The 24,457-nt window shown below is 38.2% G+C and overlaps 1 protein-coding gene across 5 annotated transcripts in view; it reads right to left on the bottom strand.

Moving 5' to 3' along the window:
• The window catches only part of Dscam3 (Down syndrome cell adhesion molecule 3), a 218,137-nt gene that overhangs the window by 170,242 nt on the left and 23,438 nt on the right, over positions 1 to 24,457 (bottom strand). For 4 of the 5 annotated variants that reach the window (XM_087350159.1, XM_087350158.1, XM_022081536.2 and 1 more), the window contains exon 3: positions 2,435 to 2,534. In XM_087350159.1, coding sequence (XP_087206285.1) covers positions 2,435 to 2,486 — 52 coding nt within the window. In that variant the 5' untranslated portion in view covers positions 2,487 to 2,534. Of the gene's footprint in view, positions 1 to 2,434; positions 2,535 to 8,864; positions 8,951 to 24,457 lie in introns of those variants that run through there. The other variant, XM_022081535.2, reaches the window with a different exon arrangement.

Here is a 24,457-nt window from a genome sequence, read left to right as displayed (position 1 = left end):
TCCCATCTTTTGCTCTCATTTATCAGTTTAAACTTGTATCTCTTCCGTTATTTCTCTCGTGTTCCTTTCGCGTTTATTTATTCTATTTAATGTCTGTCCTGCCTGCTTTCCTTTCCGTTATCTCTTTCGTATCTTTGTCTCTTTCCCTCTGAAACATGTGCCAAGGAACACCAATAAAAATAATCCCTAATAAGTTATTGGGACGTTTTCTGTGAGATCCGCGACCCTTTAAATAAAGCACAAGTAAGCATTGAAGCCTTAAACTGCATATTATATCACACCGATTATGATTTATCATGTTTAACTAATAACCTAAATACCTAAGAAGTAAATGAAGTATTTAGATACATAACAAATTAACTAAGTAACTAACCGGCCAATTATTTTATATTTACCAAATGCTAATTGAACTCCGGTTAAATTATCGTTTACCTTACAACGAATCTACATTATCAAACGTCAATCATTCACCCGGGGGCTTTATGGCGTAAATTATCACACCACGTTCTTAAAATACGTTGTTATTTTGTAAATTAACCACACGAATGGGCGTACAGACAGACAAACATGTCCGGCGCAGCATTCATTCAGTACCCTTAAAAGGGCATAGAACAGTCTTCCAAAATAAATCAAAATCCTGGATGTATTCCTCCTTGACTGTTAGAGCGAAAATAAGTACAATCCACGTTTGTTCACTCTAAATGCGTTCAGCAACGTAAAAATTCTCTCCCAAATGCAATCCTAGTGACTAAACCATTTGAAAGACCAGAGCTCACTAGGAGGAGTATTCTGGCAAATTCCGTTTCACACACTTCCCAACCCCGCGAAAGGGTTTGAGCGCCCATGCAATAACATGTGATGATGCTAATCTGCGTATAAATTGAATTTATGCTAATCTGCCTTGTGCGACGAGTATAATATTATATTCGTTAGGTCGCCTGCCATCACATGCAGCCCGCGGCACACAAAATATTGATAAACTAGAGGTGATAACCTGCCACCCATAGCACAGCATGTCCTGGACTCTCATTTCATTGTCTCCATTTGTAAAGAAACTCTGACACTTTAAATGCAATAGCTCATATCCGGTTGTGGACTATGAAGATATTTAAAAGTTGATTGTTTTACACATCTTCCGTGATTAGTCATTAATTTCATGTTACAGTGGCATTTTAAATAATTTACGTTCAACGAAGAACAAAATAATGCAATATTTCAGATTCAACTCTATAAAACAGTGTCCTTCTTAAGAAGGCAACAGTTAGCTCAGGTAGTCAAGAAATTTCCATACTTTCATAAATCTCGTAGATTCGTTACCACGTTATATCGATAAACGTCTGCATTAAATGTTATAATTTAAATTAATTTATTATTCCTATTAAATAATTATTGGTTGCATGACAAGCAGTTTCTGATTTAAGCTTCGTGTGAAGTGAGGGTTTAATTCTTTACTATTAAGCTGAAAAATAAAATTCGAACCACAACTTTCAGTTGGAACCAACAAACAAGCCCTGTTATCGACATTCATTCTGTAGTTTCGGAGATGAAGAATGAACAAACCCACCGCCCACTGACTTCAATTTTAAAACTTCCTGCAAAGTAACGTACAAAAATGCATTTATATCAACTAAACCAAAATAAATTACTCCATAAAAATGGTATACGTCTACTACGCTTAATCTTATCCACATTGGTCCATAGTTTGGTCACTATTATTTGAGAAGCGACAGATAACGAAATTTATATCTACACTTAAAATTAATTTTCGATACGCATTTGAAATTCCTTGTTACAGATAACTACAGAATGAATGTAGGATATCCAGAAGACGCTTACGTGCCATATGGAAACCTTATAAAAAACGTTATGAATAATTCCACATCAGTTTCTCTAATTTAAATTGGAATGTATGTTACAATGAATCTGTGAGAAGCTTACTCGTAGAATCTCCCTCAAAATACGCCTACTAATGACCACCTTAAAATTCATGGCATGTTAATAAGGTGGTTAAAATTCTCATAGCTTTATAGGAAACGAAATCCTCGATTTAGCATTAACAATTGTAGTACACTAAAATTTTAAACATATACTCCACTCGAACTAAAAGATAGATTTTCCTAGACAATTTCTAAAATTTGTGGCTTGCTACGTCTCCTCACGTACACAAATTAAAAAAACAAATTGGCCATAAGTTACTCTCCTCGACTGGCTTGCAATTGCGGATTTAGTGTTTCTACACTAATTCCGACACCTAAAATGAATGTTGGCAATATTCAAAATCAAATTAAAATAACATAACTGCAAGTCGTACATAGCACAAAAAATTACGGTTTTAATATAAATTCTAAAGTAAAATTTCGTGAAGACATTCTTTCTCTCCCATCGAGTCAGGTAGGGGCTTTTATAGATTATATAGTAAATAAATTTCACTCACCAATTGCTAGAATCAGAAATATCCACAAGTTTTCCATCACTCCAAATACCATCCAGAATGACAACCACAACACTAGTTTACAACTTCATCGTCCGGAAAACTGAAAACAGAAAACAAGAAAGAATCGTTAGCTGAAGGTAGATCACACTTTGTTTTGATAAAAATTACCATAACATCAGTTCAATTTCCGTTATGATGAGTATTTCTGTTTACAAAGGAAGTCAAGCTAATAGCTTCAGAGAGAAATGTGTTCACGAAATTGAGAACAACAAATACTAATTAGAATATATTTTTAAATTGAACCAAGATTTCTTTACGAACGTGTCCAGTTTGCTAGACAAACGCTGACGTAACACAAGGCTATTCTTTATTTAAGACCCAAAGATTAAGGAAACTACTTTCTTACATCTGTTTTTGCGTCTGTAAATTAAACACAGAGACAACAGAAAACATATCACCGCCTTTTAAGTTGTGTTACAATTTTTATAGTTTTACTCTATTTTTCTTTCCAAGTATCGGTCACAATTTTTAATCTTGTAGACAGATTAACTTTGAGTTATACTGAAAATTGTGCTGAGCTCTTCCTAAATGAGAAGAATTAACACGAAAACGAGGACCAATGAATAATGAGAGGCCTCATATTTCACTCTCTTCGCCATATTTTATCAAGGTAATCAAACAAAGGAGAATATGATTGACGGGGACTGTAGAACGCAAAGAATCGGTAAAAAAAGAAGATCGAAGCTTAGAGATCAATTATAATAATAATAATTCTGAAAAAAGTGAAATATTCTGCGAAAAAAGAACACAAATCTTATATCTTAAGCATGATCTCGAGCATGATTATATAGTAAATATATTAAACAAATATCAAATCAAATACTATAGTAGATATGTTGATGATATACTCATGATTTATGATGCAAAAAATACAAATATAAAAAATGTTTTAAATGAATTTAACAACATAAATCAAAATATACAATTCACTTTAGAAACAGAACAAAATAACAAATTAAATTATTTAGATCTAACTATAATACGAAACGAAAATAACTTCGAATTTAAAATATACAGAAAACCCACAAATACAAGCACCATAATTCATGCCTCTTCATGCCATCCAAATGAACATAAACAGATGGCTATTAATTACTTAATAAACCGAAAAAATACATATCCCATAACCACAATAAACAAACAAATTGAATGCAACATAATAAAACAAATTCTAATAGAAAACGGATATAATAATTATGAATTAAAACCCAAAAATAAAATAAACAATGTAAACAACATAAATGAAGACGAAAACGAAAATAAACAAAACAAATGGGCCACATTCACATATATAGGAAAAGAAACCAAATATATAACAAAAACATTTAAAACAAATAACATAAAAATAGCATTTAGAACAAAAAACACAATAAAAAACATCTTGAAACAAAAGCCACAAATAGACACAACAAATCAATACGAAAAACCAGGCATATATAGGTTAAAATGCAATGATTGCCCGTTAACCTATATAGGCCAAACCGGACGCACCTTTAGTCAAAGATATAAAGAGCATATTACAGCAATCAAACATAATAAAGATCATTCAGCATATGCAAAGCATATATTAAACACAGGACATACATACAACAAAATAGAAAAAACAATGGATATTATAAAAATAATACAAAACAAGCGACATAGAGACACCATAGAAAAATATCATATACAAAGAACACATAAACAAAACCTTGCTTTAAACGACAGTAACATCTACACGAACAATCCGATATTTAACATTCTACAGTCCATCGACCCAACCCCCTAAACAACTTTCACCCAATATATATAGCCACACACGATACTCACAACTTAGTTGCTGTCTGCCATTCCGTAACATCGGACACGCACCTCACACACAACCCGGTATGTTATAATACTTTAAATATTTTGTGATTACTTTTCTTTTGCTTGTATTACGATATATTGAGTAATTCTTTAAAATTATTCCATTTCCTATGTCAGTAGCCAGGATCACGATATGAAAATTAAAATTGATTTTGCAGATTTAAGGCATCCAGGCGCAGCCTTCAAAATTAAATGGAAGAAGCCTGGAGGTTAAACAAATAAAATCTAACGGGTAGAACAAAATCAGTATACGCAGAGCAGCAGATGCAACAGTTTTTAATTTTGATTGATAGACCTGACGATGATGGAATGAACATCGAAACATGTCGTCATTTTAAAATGTAACAATATCAAATGTTGAAATGTTATAATTTTATGTGATTTTAACAATCTATAAGCTTGTGTAAAGACGGTGAATAAATTATTGTATTGAACACAAATCTTGTGAAAGATCTTTATATTAATGTATTTTGCAGGAGGTACTGTATAATGTAACTGAGGAACAAGGTTTCTTTCTGGCTTATGACTCTACAACATTCTGCGAAAATAATAATAAAAATAACTACAACAACACCAATGCTCTTATCAGAGTATAGTCTGTCGATCTCTAGTGGAACTAATGATGTGTTTTTCTCTATTATCGGTTCCATGCCACCAACTAACTTTTAGGCACAGATTCCAGGAATATCATTCGACATTGTTTGTAGGCTCTACAGAGTGCAAATAATAAAGCCGTTCTGTAACGGAGAGTGCAGATACGAAACCACGGTTACATGGAATCCGATCACAAACGCTCCTATGCTGCTGACCTCTGCCATTCGACATTCAAGTACTGGGTTTTAACCCCAAGATCGGTAATAAAATGTGGCAAGAGAAACAAATGGCCCAATAAAACCTCCAAACACCAGAAGCTTTCTACGTTTCCTCAAAGGAGAGTTTTTAATGTCGTAATTTTATTACGTAGGTAACAAGCTTATGTGTAAAAAGGGAAAAGAAAACATTTTAATTCTCTGCCTACATCTATATCCTGCGTAGCCTCCGATACTTTTCGCTTATTATTCGTCTGTGTTAATATGTTCTGTTCACACAGTTCTTAAAATAAATGCTTGATAGTGAGGTAATGTTGATCTTCGTGTTATATCCGAAAATACCGAAACTATTTTCATTCAGCAGAATTTAAGTTTTTCTCAGCGGTTAGTCCGAACTTGGCTGTCTTCTGGGTTGTTGAGCAGTGTAGTCTGGTAGAAATTTACTGAACTCTCAGAGGTCCTTGCTCGTGGTAACTACAGGCCACAGAGTGATGGTGTGTGTATGTAGCGCGAGATGCATTAAAATTAGGAATCACAAACTGCACCAATCAATTTTCATACTGTGTCCATGTAACAAATTAGAGTACACTCTTTTGACATAAATTGCGTCTACGAATTAACTGATCTTGCTTTGTCATATTCCCCCACTAACCACGCTCCACTGTTTCCAGCAGAGGGATTACAGAGGATTTTGTTCTGTTTCTATGTGAATTGTAAATAACGGATTAATTTTCATCCTACTCTCTTTATTTAATAATGAAAGAATGGCTTATGGTGCTATTATGAAAGTATGTTTATCCCTTTATAACAACGCTTGAACCAAATGACAGATATTTATAAAACTTGGTACAAATATTAGAGGTTACATAACCTTCGCATTTTAATTTCCTCATGATAAGAACATGGCGGTCGACGCTGCATTGGTTTAGATATTGACAGGTTGTTAGGCTAAAACAAGAATATATTAAAAACAACATGGCGATCCTGCGAACTTTTGAAGTGAATCGACACTTGGTATACTTGATATTACGTCCTGAAATCTTGTATGTTATATTTATTTTTAGTTTATTTAACGATGATGTTAGTGGCTCAGATTATATATTGTTTAATGATAGGACGATTAATGAATAAGGAGTTAGATAGGATACGCAAGGAAGAGGTAGTAGCATAATTTAACTTATTATCCCGACACTTGCCTGGAGCGACTGAGTACAATTACATTTTTGGTTACGCAGGAAAGAGATGATAAACCTCTTTCAGGCTTGCTAGACATGGGCAGGGGGTCGAGTCGAACTGGGTACAACCGATTTGGGACAGTCTTCACAGGCACAATGTCCATAAAGCGTTTCACGAAAGTCTGTTAATATTAATAGCTATATATAAAATCTGCTAACTCCAAGCAATAAAATTTATCTTGATAACCCGAAGGTTAATTACCTTATTCACACGAGATCGCCACTGTACCCTATTCTGAACCGGATAATTCCAGTCAACAATCTCACACAATATTTAAGATTCATTTTAATAGTATCCTCCCATCAACACCTACGTCTCATAAGTTTTCATTTCCTTTCAAGTTCGCCGACTAAAACTGCTTCGTCTGTTCTACGAGTGTTACATTCCTCGAACTCTTGTTACTACAACCAGCTAACAGGTCCACACATCAATTACTTCCGTTTTTTTATTTATAAATCATTACGAACACACTTTTTAAAGAAGTCATTTTGCATTGTCATTTGTTTTCGTATTATGAAACCTTTTGAACTTTAAGAAAAAAAAATTAAAACGGTCCATTTATTTCACAACCTCCTGTGGACCTCGCGAATACACGATTATGTTCGTTTCATATCAGATAAAAAAGAGCTAAGTGTTTCGTAAAACGAGGCATTCAGACACATCCGTGAATACCCATCCCGTGTTCTTATGTAACTGAAGCTTTATACGCAAAGAACCTTACAGTGGGGAGAAAAAAGATTCCCTTCTGAACGAACAAACGGTAAAAGCAAAGTAGTATGTCGCCTGGCGACACCAGAGCGGTTACTGCCTTCGAGAGGGCCTTAAATTAATATTTAAAAAGCTTGAATAGAATCTATAGTCAAGAGAAATAATACCATTCAGTTCCAGAGAAAGGAAGACGGAGCGTAAATGGAGTGACGCGGGGAGAATTTTAACAAAATACATAAAAAAAAGAGACGAAGAGATGCGAAGAGAAATAAATGTCTCCCAAATGACCCAACTTTTTAAAAGAGTTAAAAAATAAGAGCGTAGATGGGAATGGATGGATCAGCGTAAAGAGGATAAAGAAAGATACAATGTGAGATTTCTGTCCTTCCGCGTGTTCGCATTTTTTCATGCTTGTGTGTGTACACGTTCTGATAAAACTTTAAGATTAACGCGTTTGTGCAACAAAAAAGCAGAATTCATTCATTAATTCAACGGATAATGCTGCCTTACCACATTAGAGTTACTGAAGCAAAGTAACTTCTATTAAAATAAATTAATATAAATTAACACCTAAGATTAAGCTTACGAAAAACAGAGGCTTACAAATTCCATTTTTCATTACGTATTTTTCCTACCGTACAGTTTTTTGACTCGGCTTGGGGGAAGGATAAATAATGGTGTTTTATTGACAATACTTCGTAATCATCAACAAACAAACAAACAAGTCACAAAACTGAGTTTCTTTCAAACCCGTATCGGCCGCAGATTTTTAAATTACTTCACACATAATTCTTACTTTCTTGTTCCAGTCCTTATGATGCAATAACAACAATTACAAAGTTTCAACAGAAATATACGTAACATACACAAGGATACTAAAATTACATTTGTCGAAACTTGATGGCATCCTGTACATGTACCTACACCAATGTGAACAAATGAGCAAATGGTATGTGAAAACACCGTCACTATATTTACTCCACACGGTTATAGAAGGCGGGGAAACTCATAATATTGTATTACTGTATAGTAATTCCTGTGAAACTGAGTACAGAACGATTTGGTCACAGGCAAAATAATCAATCTCTACAACAAACCGACAATAAGAATACCTGAAGTAGCTGTCACCATGGTTACTGTACAATGTTATGGACGACATGCCAAATCGCCAAACCCTACTGCTAGAACTGGATCCACCGATTATGGCCGCTGACCTTGTAGGGAGAGCCCAGTAAACGGACCAATCAATGAAGGAAGGAAGGAGTTTTCGTCGGTCAGTACAGTCTATGTCAGTGCATCAGTGTAGAAGCCTGATAATCGTTGCCTTGTGACTGTGCTGTTAACAACATGCCACGTGTTCGTTGCAATCTACTTTCTGGTCATTGATAACGCCTCGTATCACAACATTCAGACAGACAAACCACCGACGTCTTAATCAAAGAACGACAAAATGAGATTCGAAGAAATCGGGCTAGAGGAATGGGAGAATGTATGTCAGCACGTGGCAAAAGTAGAACAAATTTATTATGTGAAAGAAGGGATAATCGAATATGCTATTGAACGTACTATAATTGAAGATAATGGAATGAACAGCAACAGCGGTAGTGATGAATAGAGTGATATGTCAGAAAGCGATGGTCTGTGAGGAGTGGAAGAATTGGAAGAGGACCGAAGAGTTGTGAAGTAGATTAAATTATGTAATGCTCTCTGCAGAGTTCGTTTTCTAGTGATATGAAGTGTAGTTAAATCGACTTTCCTGTGTTACATACCGTAGTGATATTTTACTTAGAGTGTACTGTATGCGGCCTGCTGACATCCCTTCCAGCTAACGTCTGGTAAGTGACTCGCTCCTAGGTTCCGATTCACAAAGTTCAGCGGCCAATAGAGCTGGAACGCAGTATACCTGCTACAACGTCATTGGTCACGAAATGGCTTGGTAGTAAACAAAAGAATCACTCAGTATAATAACCGGATAATGGTATCTGACGTCGCAGTTGCTATGGTTACTGTGTAAGGTTACAGACGATAGAACAGCTAACCAGGCCGTGCTCGTATTAGCCGTTGTTGGAGAACTTAGGGAATGACCTTTTTCTTTCTAAGCAAAATAAGGATACTAAAGCACTAATGGCATCTAAAACAGTAGCGGAAGATACGTCTGCGTCAGGACGTCGAACGATGCTATAATTGAAAAACGCTGAGGGCAAGCGAACGTAATTGGTTCAAGAAAAAACATTTCTACATCAGGAGCCAAATTTTGTAGTTAGTCAACCAAGCATTAGTCTTCACGTACAGGAAAATAATTAAAAGTTAGTAGATAAATCTATGCTTATCTTCTCATTATTTTAACCTCGTATATGAAATTTTATTCTTATAGTGTTTATAGAAGGTTTTTCACTCTGTGGGTCCAGTCTTAAGAAGCTACATACATCAAGAATGTGACAGCCCTATGAAGAGAACTGGTTAAGCCGACACAAAACAATCCAAGTTTTAATTCTGTACAGAGGCCGGATTTTTAATCCAGGGGATTCGAACTTTTTCTTGGTGGCCAAATTAGGTGACTGAAGAGGGAGGGTGGAAGCCACCGGCTGACAATGCATCACAACAACGTTTACTACGAAGTATCCGTGGTGCAAAAAGATCAATTGAACAATTGCAATGTATATTTTATTTATTTAGTGTTCTGTCTGACGACAGATCCATATGAACAGGATCCTTCCATCCTTTTCTCGGACTGGGACCTGTTCATATACGTTCTTGGCAGATGATCCAGAAGTGGTTTACCATTGCCTTCTTCTGTGTGTGAATGGAGTAATTGTTGGGATGCCACGGAGAAACCGGGGAAGCCCCCAGAGGAAACCTCCGTGTTGCCTAGACCACGGCCTTGCCCAACACATTACAAAGTACATTAAATGTAACGACTTTTTAATGCAGAAGATTTCTTTTCTTTAAGAGTATGTTTGTCACAGGTGTTTTAGTAAGTGTTCATTGTAGCAAAACAAAATGGGATGTGAGAAAAGTTAAAATACTTTCTTGATTAAAAATACCGACTAATATTAGTAACCAAAATATAATATTAATTAAATAAATCAGTGCTTCTACAGGCTGGAACAGGCAGCAGAAGAGCACGTGGTTGAGGGACTGACCTTGAAGTTAAGATTAACAGTAAAAATAGCGTGGTCTCAGATTGACCCATTTGGTACGTGCGTAGGTGAAGATGTGAGAATATCAGATGTAAGCTATCTAAAAATACATGATGCAGACTGGGTTATTTTAGCTAAGAACAGGAAGCAGTTACGAGTTGAGAGCACGGAAATGAACATTTGAATTCCATAAAGGGCAGTGAATTTCTTGACTACCTCAACTAACATCACGTTCTCGAGAATGGCTCTACTCCATGACGTTAATTAATATACACGTGAAAGTACAGCCAACGCCTTTTGCAATTTAGTTAAAATTACAAATGGGATGAATATTACACACTCTCCTTTGATTTAATCGCCCTAGTAATATTCGTTAACACTACGAATTATGAACCTTCTCGTTAGGTGAGGTATCTCGTAAACAGCAGTGAAAGCGGAAAGCAGCTACGCTAATCGCAAACGTGTTCCCACCCTCTAAGAGCACCACGTCTTTCACTGATTTCAGAATGGTTCGATGCACTTCGTAATTTACGATAGTTCGCTCCGCGACATAAAGTTAAGCTATCAAAGCATGCGATCAAGACAGTATTAAAGGAGAAAAATTTAATTCAGTCATTCAAGTTGGTTTCAGACTTAATTCCACAAGGACCTCTTTTATCAAGGTTCATCAACGTCTATCGAATTGTAATGGGTCAATAGACACATCATAATTCACCTATAACTGTGCCATCGGTGACGAATATTTATTTACTCCATAAAATACAACTTCAAATTCAAAAATCCTTTCTGAGTATCAAGCCAAATATAAAAAATAAGATTTATAATTAAAATATATTTTATGTTGTACTTTCAGTTACCATAAATCCCTAGTAGTCTATTAACTACATTTCCATATGTAACATAATTCAGGTCGCTAAGAAATAAATAGACTTTTAAGCTGCCTGAAGGTTTATTATCACATAAACAAGAGCTCGTTAGTGGTGCGTATGCTGAGTTAGATTAATGCATTCCACACTCTCACACTCGATATAAGATCCATTTTAATAGTATCCTTCCTTCTACACGTACATCTCACGAGTTGTCCCTTTCCTTTCGTGAAGAGGCAAAGTAATATAATATCAAATCTTTGGTTTACGTAAGTTTGTCTCCCTCTCTTTTAACGTCAAACTGCGGTTTTACATTAACAATACTGAAATCCATTAATTAACTGGTAAAATTAAGAGCACGCAGTTGTCCAAGATCCCCCCCCCCCGCACTTTTCTTGAATTGTGTTCCTGACAACTAGCGCTCCTGGTGGGAAGGACAAGAAGTATAAGTGAATACAAGTAAAACATCCAATGCGGAAAAAGGACTCTCGTCATCGAAGGACTGATAACAGAGTAACGAGCCAGACGTTGAAGTTCAAAACAGATTAATAAAAATGGAAATAAAATTTATCTCATAGAGACTAAGTTGCAAATAGTTCTAATACAGTCTTATTCACTTACAATGCAACAAGCTTGCTTATCATATATCCATTTATTTAACATTTCGACTTATTTTAAGGACATGTCTCCTTCTCTATAAACTGAGTTTTGCATTGCAAATACTCCTCGAGACAAAAAGTTAGTTCAAGTCAACAACTTGTATGGAGCAATGGCTGACATTAAGGTATCCGCTGTTATGAGACTAATATTGTCTCTCAGCGACAGTTTCGAGTGTACAGGTTCGTTCTGAGCGTAGCTACACGTCGGAAACAAGAAGCCTGATATTATAATTACATTACTTTTGGTTTATAAGACGACGCGTGTCAACTTGAAAAAAAACACTCTATGGTGGGGAGATCCTGAATGATAAATTAAGAAGGACGGTCTTGATACACCTCAAGGCACTCTCCCTGGGAGGAAGGGAGAGAGAGCTATAATGGGGGGGGGGGGGCGAAGAAACAAGACGGGAAAAATGCATGCTCTAATTAACGACTGAATGAAAATGGAACGCACTGAAAATTCATCCGATAGTTTTTCATCTCCAGTCTGCATAGACACATTGCTCATTTGTGCCTGGAGCCACGCCAAGGCCTCATTGTAACACAGAGGTTTTATTTTAGACCATTTAAAATGGCCGCGATGATCTCTACTCGAGCAGAAGTCAAACACAAAAGGCGCCTAAGGCTCATATTTGCATGACATTGGAGCCTCAGGCACTTCCGGCAATTGGCATGGCTTCCACCATGCCAGAGTCACTGGGGGCTAAACATTTTTGTTAGAATTAGAGCTCGGCTGCTCAGGCTGAATTTAACAGTTCAAAGTAGTCATTAACATTCACGGAACCAGTTAAAAACTTTAAAAGAGCCGTATATTTTGGTAGACCTTTAAAAGTTTACGACAATTATCTAGGAAAGAAACTATTCGGAAGATATCTGCATAGAAGGACAGATAACATTAATATGGGTCTTACAAAAATAGGCTTTAAGGGTATGGATTAGATTCAGGTTAGGCCTCTGCTTTTGATCAGTAATTTTTGGAAAATTTAATTCTCTACGGGCACCAGCACAAGAAACTTTTCGAAACTGTTTGTTACGGAATTCTGCTCCTGACACCCACAGGGTCACTGCTTGTTCTCCTGAGGATCAAACCAATCATGCAACCCTGCAACAGAACACTGACCAATCAAATAGACTCGGTAGAACCAATATGACCAACCAATTGGATTAAAGCCAAGGGCAAAGTGCATTATATATAATGTCTTCATACACTGTCCAAACAGCCCCCAGTCGACAGTAAAAATATACTGTATGAGATGGCCTTCTTTGTAGCACTCGTGCAAATCCATGCCACAGTTCTTCCTCGCCTAAAACGTCGTAAAATGGGCCAAGTTAAGAGTAAACATCCTATGAAATACCACGTCCGCCTAAATATTCGTAATTCGATCTTTCACTTTGTTTCACATACTGTACCTCAGTCTTGACAAATAAAGGCCCATTAATTTCTTTTGGAAGATAATGTGACACCAAATTAAAAACCTGTTAAAATAGTCGATTCAAAGTCGGCCGATTTCGGAACTTCCTCGGTATAACCCATAAGCACTATCCTGAGTTAATTTCTTAAAGAATGTTACTTTTGAAACTTCAAATATTTCGTTTAAATGCAATATAAAAATCATGAAAGAAAACTTTCCCCAACTCCATCGCCACACTACAATACACTGGCAACAAAGTTTTCATACACTGGACTTACCAAGACTTTTCGCTCTGTCTGAAGACGTTATTGATCAAATTTCCTTTTAATTCGGACAATACAGACGTCTACTCAGGTCAGAAACGATAACAGGGCACTCTCTTTCTTTTGACTGGATCAAATCCAAGCTGTATCCTGTTACCGGAGTTATGATACGTTTGAGAGGCATGTAAGTTCGCGGTCTACTGCGGCAAAACTACGGCCATCATACAAGAATCAGGGGTGTGTCAGCAACATTTGTACGGCCAATAAAACTGTTCATTCGCCTAACGCATAAATTTTGTCCGCTAAATAAAAATTAAAGGTCAATATGTACTAGACTACATACTGCTACATTCCAGAATAAATACATTTCTGTAGGACTTCAGGATCTCAGGGCGGTGAGTAGGAATATGGCTGTCTTCTGCTTTTGCCGCCTCCATCATAGCCCTGATGATTGAAGCAGCAAACACCTCTGAAACGCTAGTGAACTTCTACCAGACTACACGGCTCCACAACCCAGAAAATAACCAACTTCCATTATCTTCTCATCCCATTAGAATCTATATAACCTCTGCAGTTGAAACAAGATCATTAAGCATCCTAACATTAATCTCTGGTCGAAATTAAAGCGTCATTTAACCACAAGCAACACTGAAAATATTATCCTCCTCACTCCGCGGGCCTTTCCTCGTGGAAGAAGCAGAAGAATTACTATGACGAGGGCCTATGGTTACCAATTGGCAGCACACACAAAACTTCCCACCCCCATTATTTATGGGAAGGCAGCGCCGCCGGATATCACGCGGCAGGAGGTTGAAACTCTCTCTTGCTCGTACAACCCTTCTTCCTGTTTTCGTCTCTTTCACGTCTGGCACCAGACGCTCCAAAGACTAGCTTTGTCCATTAACGAAACGTTACTGTCAGTCCGTCTGTCCATTTGGATTCAGTGCTCTTATATCAGTCTCTGCCACCACCAGCGCCACTTCTACACGTCACGGAAATAGAACTTGGACTCAGGACTTCACTATCAACTACCACAACGCCGCCGAATACACAAACTCTTCTTATGAATTTGTTACAGTTTTCTTCGACAACAAATAAAGTCTCCGTATTTACCGGATATGCGGTTATGACATAACGAACCAGTTCTCCTTCGTGTTTGGGAAGTCCCTGGTTTGATTCTCGAACCGGAGATTGGCTATCCTCACAGGATTTCTACAATTTCTCCCAGTCCCCCAGTCGAATGTTGGGGAATATTGAAGAAAATGGAAAGTTCTTTTCTTTCTCTCCAACTTGCACAGATATCAAAACGTCTCGTGCACGCTGAGCAATTCAAAGAATGTACCAGAAATATCACGCTGACATTTCACATAACGAAGAGGAATTCGTTCATAAGGTTTGTTTCTTTGCGAAAAACGACAAGGGGAATAACACAGTTTTATAACACAGCAAGGTGAGTGAGTCAGAATTTTACTGTCGGGAGAAAGAAAACCAAACTCTGTACATTTTACGCACACGGGCTTGATTCTGTTTCAAATACCGTGTGCCATATAATTAAAATTCATCGTACACAGTAATTAAATTGTGTTAATTATCACAACTCACGGGAACATTCTTTTGATACGGTTCGAAAATCACGTACCTCTGTAGAATCAATGGACAGCTTGTAATCTCTGCCATACTTGAATGATTTATATAATGAGAATCGGAATTTTTCTTTTAACAGAGCGTTTTACTGTACAACCTGTCCATTTTATTCATTAACCACAGATTTCATTGCTTTCACAGACTAGATAACCATTGGCCTTTAACGAAATAATTGAATAACTTAGGATATTACATAATAAACATCGCTCTTTAAACATGTTACACAAAGGACTCTATTTTTAAGACAGATGCCAACGCTTGTAATGACTGAAAAGAGCCATGATAAATCTTAATCAACAGAACTGTCACATGATCAAAATTATAACCTGGAAACTCCCTATCTTAGATGCTGCATTACAACTCCCTATGTTTTGAGTCAGTTTCATTAAAATTGTAAGCTTTTGCTACCTTTAATCCAAAGTTAATTAAAGCCCCACCCGTCACCAAGCCCATTTGTAACATGTGCCCATAAGAGCGAGCATAAAATACAACCGAAAATGCATTAAAAACATTCCATGGCGTAGAAATGTTCTCAGCGCATGGTATTTGTGTGTATCTTTAAATTGTATGAGAAACTGAAATAAATTAACACTTTGAAGCCGAAGCTCGTCTGATGAATTCAGTCACGATAACAAATATCAAGTACTTAATGTTGTTTAACGAAATAATAGCTGTTTATATTAAAAATCATACAAAATACAGAGTTATTTATTGTTAATTAGGTGGTACATATAGTTACCGCTGGTATTTAAAGGGTTAAGGATAACATTCGGTCCCATTTTTGCATAACAATTACCACCGGTCATGGAAGTTGCCTACCACCGTAGGAAAATCGCGGAAAACAGACATGAATTGGCACGTAATGTTTTCTTCGATCACACCAGAGCGTGAATAACAGCAAATTATGTAGAAGAGAACATCAAATGTAACATATGCAAATGTTAAAAAATTAGTGTTTAAATATTTTGATTTATAAATAAGTTTAAAATGTATTTGAATTACGAACATTATAAAATATCGCTCACATCAAGTCTGTGGTTCATACGTCGTGAATCATCGACGCGGTAGGCCCATATTCTGAAGCTTCTACTCTGTCAAAATCACGGACGAAAAAAAATAATGTGAAACAGAGCACCAAATCGAACACTTGAACACCATGCCGTGCCTCTTGGTAGCTTGGCAATCTTCCTGCAGTGAAGTGGTAAAACCAAGTTCCAGACTTACGCACATGAAATTAGTTGCCAACATGTCGCACAAAATTAACGAACAAGAGACTAGTTAAAACCAAACGAAAACAAAACATCGAAATAAAACAAACTGGCGAACTTTCATATTCTCATGGCGTTGGAATCGCCCTGATGATGGAGTCAGTAAACACCTCTGAAACGACTGTAAATTTCTTCCAGACTTCGTCGTACTACATCCCAGAAGACAGCCATCTTAGATTCGCTACTGAGTTTGAAAACATACGCGTAAACGACATATCACAAAGGTCTGACGGACTCCAAACGCGCAGCCCGGCACTCGATTGATCGGTGGGTAGAATTCGCGTCACCTGCCTGTGTCAATGCAGGGGTTTGAACTTAAGCCTCCATAGTTTGAACAGACGTGCTGTCAGTGAACTGACATTGGAGAGTGGCGCATTATTCTGTTGATGGACATCGCGTGGCTGCCGTGGTAACTGTCGCCCTGACACTCCGAAATTGTCTGAAAATGTGTTTTCACATCTCCTGCGTCTTTCGCCGCTTCAACATGTTTTAGAGCCCACGTATTAGGAAATTAAAAAGCGTTTGCGGATGTAAATTAGTAAAATATGACTAGTTTTAATACGATTAATAATGTAATATGTTTTAATGCATTCTAAAATGTGATACTGTAACATGTAGAGATATTTTCGGATGTAAAATTGTAAAGTATAATGACTGTAATATAAGTAATAAAGTAATTTATAATGTAATGTCTTACAATGTAACGCAATATATAATATACAATGTGTATTCTAGACCAGTGGTATTCAACCTGAGGTACGCGTACCCCAGGGGGTACGCGAAGACATCTTAGGAGGTAAGTGAAATTTAAAAAAAAATATATTATTTTATGATAAACACTGAATAATCAGTAATGTAATTTATTTAATTTATTTTAGATGTATATTATACACTATGTATAACTTGAATTATACATCAACAACTTTGGGGGTACAAAGTTGAAGAGAAATTATATCTGGGGGTACGCGAACAAAAAAGGTTGAATACCACTGACCTAGTCTACAGTTCAAGGAAAAGATTATAAATTTGGAGGTGACTGGAAATGCTTCAGTATCGTGTGTAATGGTGGGATTTATTATTAACGATGCTGTATTTTCCAATTTTGCTACAAGAGACTTTTAGTGATCGTGTACGCATGTGAATAGCACGGCCGAGATTGTAAAAAAAACACATCCCGAATACAAGGCCTGATAGATCGTTATCGCTAAACAGCTTTCTCAATTTATTACAAAACAGGGAAAATAATTATTCTCATCCGTAATCTTGAGACCCAATGAAAGCTCGTAGTACAGGGATATAAAAGCTAATTTGGGTCTATTCAGAGCTTGCCCGATAGTTGCTAGGATACACGAAGTTACTCTGAAACGATGTGCGTAGCGATTGAGCTTGATTTGGGTGTGGTGAGTTAATTAGGACCAATGATCGTGTACGTTTTTAAGTGGATCTATCTGTTCGCTGCCAGCTACGTATAATGGAGAGTTCTGCTTTAATTGGGGCTTTGCGATAGCCTGCCTGTGAGTCGACAGACGGGGCGTTTGATGGGCTGGGCCCCACAGGCAGACGCTGTAGTTGCACACGACGTTGTGGTATGATCTGCCACTGGTCTCCGGTTCCAGTTGTATTGCTTCCTGGAGGCTACAGCGCGGTCACGGAACGGAACTGATCCCATTCCAATAATGTCCGAGTTACGAAGAAAACTGAGTTTCGGATTTAGTAGCTCTATGGAAAGGAACGCGACCAGCTTTTTTCTCTCTCGTTACGCTATGACGCGGTAGCAACTACTTCGATTACGTGTAAGGCTGATTATGAATGATTAGTTTTCAGTGTTTATACGACCATGCCAGTAACTTTCAGTATAATATGATAATAAGCTAATAGAAAGTTGGGTTTCCACGTACGGATCATATTAACAAGAGGAGGTGGTACGCGGTCCATAAGACTGGGAACACCACATCTACAACACATCTTTGCTAAAAGCTTGACAGGATACTACAGAAAGTGATTGAGGTTTAGGAACTGCTTGTCCTAACTCATGTACCTCTCGCAAAGTCACGTGAAACATACAGCGAGGCTACAAACCTGTGGATTACGTTTCCGTAAAAACATCTTTATCATTTTGCTAAACTAAGTGCGAGTAGATTATATTAAATGGCTGGTACAGTTAAGTTGTGCTGCTGGACACAATCATGGAACTTCTCTATATAACTACAGAAACACTTAACACTACTGCGTTGAAATAAGGGTACATGCAAATGATACATCAGCGAATGTTTAAATCGCATAAAGTTTTTGCACACATACAGTGTCTGTGGTATGAAATGAATACAGACTAAAATATCCATTTCCTGCTAAACCGTTCTCCCTCCCTCCCTCCCTCCCTCCCTCACACTCATTCTCCACTGGAGCTCATCTAACTTGCATTTTCCCGACAAGCACGGCTTTCTAGATAACATGAAGGCGGTCTGATTTGATTTCTGGGGTGACAGTTGCGGGAAATAAAATCCCTTTTCTCCTTCACTTTTCCCTCAACCCCGTGCAGTCGAAATCCACGGACAGGTTGTTCTGTGCCGTCTTTAAGGGTTGTCCATATCATCATACCTTCCCACAGACACGCAGAATTACAACGGCTTCGAGCAAGGGCACTTCGCTATTCGTGGGTCGTTCAGTGTCCCCTCACGTTTCCTTAGTAACGATGTGCAGTCGAACAAATCTACACAAAATTTACGTTCGGGTAACTTCAGTGAGAGGGAAAACTTGAAAAACGTACACGTACATTGATGGACAAAAAAAAAAATATCTTAGAGAAACAGGGTTTGTCTCGAGTAGGTCACCGGCTATCCCGACAGTTTTTCATGGTTTCCCTCAGTTCCTCCAAAAAATACGGGATACTACCTTAAATTAGACCACGACTGCTTCCTTCCATATCCTCGCAAATCCTTTATTCATTTATCATCCTATGATCCAACGCTATAGGCCTATAGTATGAGCTACTGACAGCGTCGTTAAACAGATCACACAAATAAAAATATACGAAACACAGTCCGAAGGAATGTGTTGGATTCAACTGGCTTGTGATGCGGCTATCGGTGGGCTATTGTGAACACAACAAACGTTTGGGTTCTATAATTAAGACCAGCTGAGTATATTCATAGGCTGCTAGAAAAATCACGACTCAAATTGAAGAACCTCTTGTAAGGTGGCATGTTACAAAGGCATTAGTACAGCGAATCGTTTCAAAACGTGTATTTCTAATCCTTCACTTAGAATTACTAAGATGATCAAATTAAGGAAAATGAGATACGAGACACGTGTAGCTCTAATGGAAGCGATAAGAAATGCGCGCATAATTCTGATCGGAAAACCTGAAAGGATTTGAGCACTCGGAAGACCTAGTAGTAGACGGAAGGGTAATATCGAAATAGATCTTAGAAAAATACATTGGGAGAGTGTGGATTAGATCAATTTGGCTTGGGATAAGGACCTGTAGGGTGTTCTTGAGTACCGGAAATGAGACTTCGTTTTACGTGAAAAGCAGAGCATTTCTTGATCAGCTCAGAAACTATCGGCTTCTAAAGAAGGTCTGTGTTCCATTGAGTTAAATACAATCAATCCTTCGGAACTCTAAAAACACACTATGACAACGGCGATTGTTCTTAAGACGTATTTTCCACCGAACACACGCAACGATGATGATGAGCAGTTAATACTAGGCAGTGACAGTGAATTCAGTTCAAGTTAAAAACCATTCTGGAATACCACCTGCCAATACCACTGTACGTAGCACCATCAAGGCATGACAAAACGACGAGGGCGCCGTGGATGGCCTGGGGGAGAGCGTGTGTGTGTGTATCTGTCAGCTACAGCAGTCGCTGGAGCTCGCGAGAATCCTGTCACTTAACAACACCCCCCCCCTTCCCCACATCTCAAACAACTACCGTCATAATGCTGATGTAGTGGTCCTACTCACACTATTCGTCTGTCAAAACGGTTCCTAGAAGGCTCGGGTTTCTATGGATTTGCTGAAGAGTTCAAAAATATAAGTCGGTTTACAGGAGTCGCGAATACAGCAGACTAAATGGTCCTCTGTTTCCTTACTTGTGAATTTTAGACCAGCGTTCCTCTTACGTCGGAAAAATAAATGAATATAAAACATTACGAATAATACTGCATCTAATGTTCCAGGATTAATGTAACATGTAACCAAATCATACATACATACAGCCCTGATACAAATTGTGACTGATGATTAATCCTCAATCGTCGCCATTGACTGAAGGGGTTAGACATAGAAAACAAAAGAGCAGCACGAGCACATATACGTATTGACAGTTTCAAAGCACGTTCTTTCAGATTTTATATTTCCTCAGATAGAACCACTGTTATTTCTGGCTTGTTTGATAAGATAACGAAAATCCTACGTGGAGCTCTTGAAACTGATATTTATCGAACGTTATTTATCACGTTATCCTAGTATTAGACAAAGATACAATTAACTTCCGGTTAAGAGATGCTGTACCACATCATTACTGATTAAGTCAATGCATGCAAAAGCATAAGTTAGCCGATATTATTAAACAAATATGACTGTTTAACTTGTCACGACAAAGTGTATGCGGTTTTGAAATTGCTCCATGGTTCCTGGACCACACTGATGTGGTCGTAGAGATTTTTTATGCGTGTGGTAAGTGGGAGAAGTTTCTGTTACACGCCACACCCAATCCCACCCCACTGCCACGTAATGTATCATACATAATGACTTCCACAACCCCATCCCTGTAACACTCAACATTACCATGTACATGGAACAGTACATGAATGTGGCAAAATATTAACTACGCGCTCCGCACAAAAACTGCAGAACTCCTTCCTGCCTGAAGGAAGATTTACAATGCAAGGGTATAGCAACAGGCTCCAGATGCCATACTTATAGACCGATAGTCTCTCTGGAGGTGTTGGACTTTCAACAATAAAACCACTACGTACGCTCCGACAGTGAACAAATATTGTTTGTGCATGCCTCAGCACGTGAGAAACTGGATCAAGTCAACCCTTGGGCCACAGTGGATGGTTCATCGTGTTCTTGGAACGTCTCTTCGCTCGCATTGCTGTAAACGCTCTCTGGGCAACTAGGACATCCGGTCGCCAACTTCGTTCTGTGGGATCTACCGAATGGGGAGAGAGAGAAGTGGCACGACATTTAACGCTGGAAATGGATACATTTTCGGCCATGTAAGCGCCCAAGAAGTTGAGCAGAACGTAAGTCGTGAGTGGAAAAGATACAGAGATTATAAATATAAATATATATAATATATAAATATGCCATCAGGAAAGTCCAAGATAGGCAGGAGGGTTTGCAATTGAATGGGTCACATCAGCTATTGGCGTATGCTTCCATCATCAGGACTATGAGTTGGATCTTAAAGAGAATTATGTTTTGAAGATGGATCTGGTTTAGAATACTGTACTCCATTCCGGTATTAGTAAAGACACATCTTCAGGTCAAAATTTCGACCTCTGGTGACCCCTTACGAGTCATGTACGCTGCTAGTTGCAAGTACATTCCGCTTCTGGAAATAAGCATTATTTATAAACATACATATGCCATGGTAACAGGACCTGTCCGGAAAAGTTCACGCTTTTATACTCGTCAATTTTTCATATCCAGCAATACTGCCTGCGTTATTCCTCATCACACATTCATTCCAGGTCACGTGATCAACAACCCCGTTACATGGCGTACAGAGAAGAGCAGGTCAATTCGATTGCTTCATGAAGCCACTTGCTGATTCGGTCCGTAGTTCATTATAACATAATGGTACAGTTTTCCCGAGAGAATTTCTCCACCCCCGGTCTCGTTTCAACTGAATTTCATATCAGATTCAGAAAGCACCAACGCGAAACACTTTCACACGTAACCTGTGGAAGCTTCACAGGATCCACTGCGAATCATGAGAAGCCCATCGGAAGAACAGGAGAGAGTAAACGCTGTCGACTACGATAGACGGAACTCACACAGGGCTCGGTCCAATAGCGAAAAATTTTAACAAAAAAATTTACCATCGAATTTGGGCTCACCAAGCTTCCTGTCCAATAGGTACCGGGATCCCTTCCCGGGAGTAAAGCGCCTACAGAGCATGTAGTGGGAAAGCTTTACACTTTTTTGCGTATTTCATAAATGACAGGAATTTCTTTTCCAGCCCAGTGATAAACTCTACAAAAAACACTCTAAACCACTGAGGTAGTCAAACTACGCATAAGACGTATAGAGGGTATTAGTGTGGGGGCTTAATACTTGTGGCCCAGATAAGAATCTAGCAGGGAGCTATTCTGAACACGCTAATGATACTTTGGGTTCTGTAAAACATGGTAAATTTCTTGACTGTCTAAGTATCTGGCAGCTTCTCATGAAGGACTGAGTCTCATTCTCTTAGTGAAGCATCTGATTAGACAAATACATATAACGTGAGGATAGGGAATATGACAGAGACCTTTGTGTCCTGTAAAAAACGACGGATGTATTTAACCAATGAAGAGGGCCCCTTATCCAAGGAATTAGAATCGTTTCATTTTATCTGACCTGCATCTTTTTATAATTCCAACACTCCATAGTGTTTTGTAAAATAAGGTCACGGCGATATTGTTCAACCATTTGAAGCCGAATGAAATAGCGAGAAGAGTAAAAATCACTACATTTAAAGGGAGAAACAGATATAAATTTACGTTTGCGAAGGTTCCCAGGCAGTGCCCACTCGTTCTTCTGGTAAACGTAGGTTGAAGAGAAGGTAGGACGTTCGAAGTGAAGAAGCCTCACGAATAAAAAAGTGAAGCAAGGAGAAAAGTTGAGCAGAGTTTTAGTGCATTCCATCAGAATTATAAATTTTGATATTAATCTTGGGAGGGCGACATTTTGATGTTAACATTGGAGAGCTATTTTAGGGCGGAAATTTTGTGTTGATATTTTGGAGGAACCCATGAAAGGCAAACAACGCAGCTTCGAATTTCGGTACCTACTCTACATTTTCTCTAGGACCGAGAAAAATCGCCAGGGAACTCAATCGATCTGGTCGCTTGCAGGACCTTCTGGATGTAGCTACTGACTTCTAGACAGCAATCGGACATTTAATATCATATTTTCATCTCCTTTGACGGGAGCGTAAGAGGGTAAGTTCCCTTCCTTACAGAAATCCCCCACAAGCTGTTTCCTCATGGGAAATAAACAAGTCCCACGCACGTTCCCAACACCTTATTTGCGACCAAACTAACTGGCAACCATGACGATCTGTAGTTTATCACTATCCACTTAACAACTAACATCTGTTTGCTTCATATATATATCCCATATATTCACTGCATATCTTATTTCATTTGTTTTAATTTTTTTGTATGGAATTTGTTATTCCGATCACAGTTCATTATCATAACCATATTTTTACGAAGGTCGCCTGTCCCAGCCCCTAACAATTTGATGTATGAGTGTTTGGTGTGCCGGGTTGAAGCCCAGATAGTTTTAAACGTGTAAATTGTCGGCTCGTGCACACAAATATGCATGAGGGCCACGTCGAGAGCCGAGAGGACACCCCCCCCCACCCCGCCACGTTGGGGTGGCAACTAGCACGTACACTAATTAGCAATGCAACACACTGGACAGCTAGTTTACAAAATGGTGTCTGGTACATTCGTAACCTGTAGACTGCAGCCTGTTATGTTTTGGAATGAGGGAAGTTAAGTTATTTTTAATTTCATAGTTGATTTACAAGAAAACCTGCTCATAACGTAGTACGAAAGTACATCACAAGTTTTCCATTTAATACTTCGAACTACCAAGTTCGACTAAATAATATCTAAGAATTCAGTCCATACCACAAAGAAAACACGATGTGATCAATTGGTCAGCGCTGTTTGGGGATATAATCGCTGTTTAATCCGAGAACCATACAAAATCCACAAATACACTCTGTAGTCAAAATGCAGAATGTCTGAATGTATTAGCAGGTGGCACGTATAGTGACCACTGGACTCCAAAGTGCACACACTCATGTGCTGCGTTGTATTCTGCACGGTCCAAATAACGTCATAAACACACAGGTTAGCTAAACTGGGCAGTTTTCTG

The sequence above is a fragment of the Zootermopsis nevadensis genome, unplaced genomic scaffold (genome assembly GCF_977971745.1).
Source record: "Zootermopsis nevadensis isolate Lab colony 2312 unplaced genomic scaffold, Znev_1.0 Znev_ptg000017l, whole genome shotgun sequence".
NCBI classification, from domain to species: domain Eukaryota; kingdom Metazoa; phylum Arthropoda; class Insecta; order Blattodea; family Termopsidae; genus Zootermopsis; species Zootermopsis nevadensis.
The sequence above is the reverse complement of the archived record's forward strand: the minus strand, read 5'-3'. Positions and strand labels throughout refer to the sequence as shown.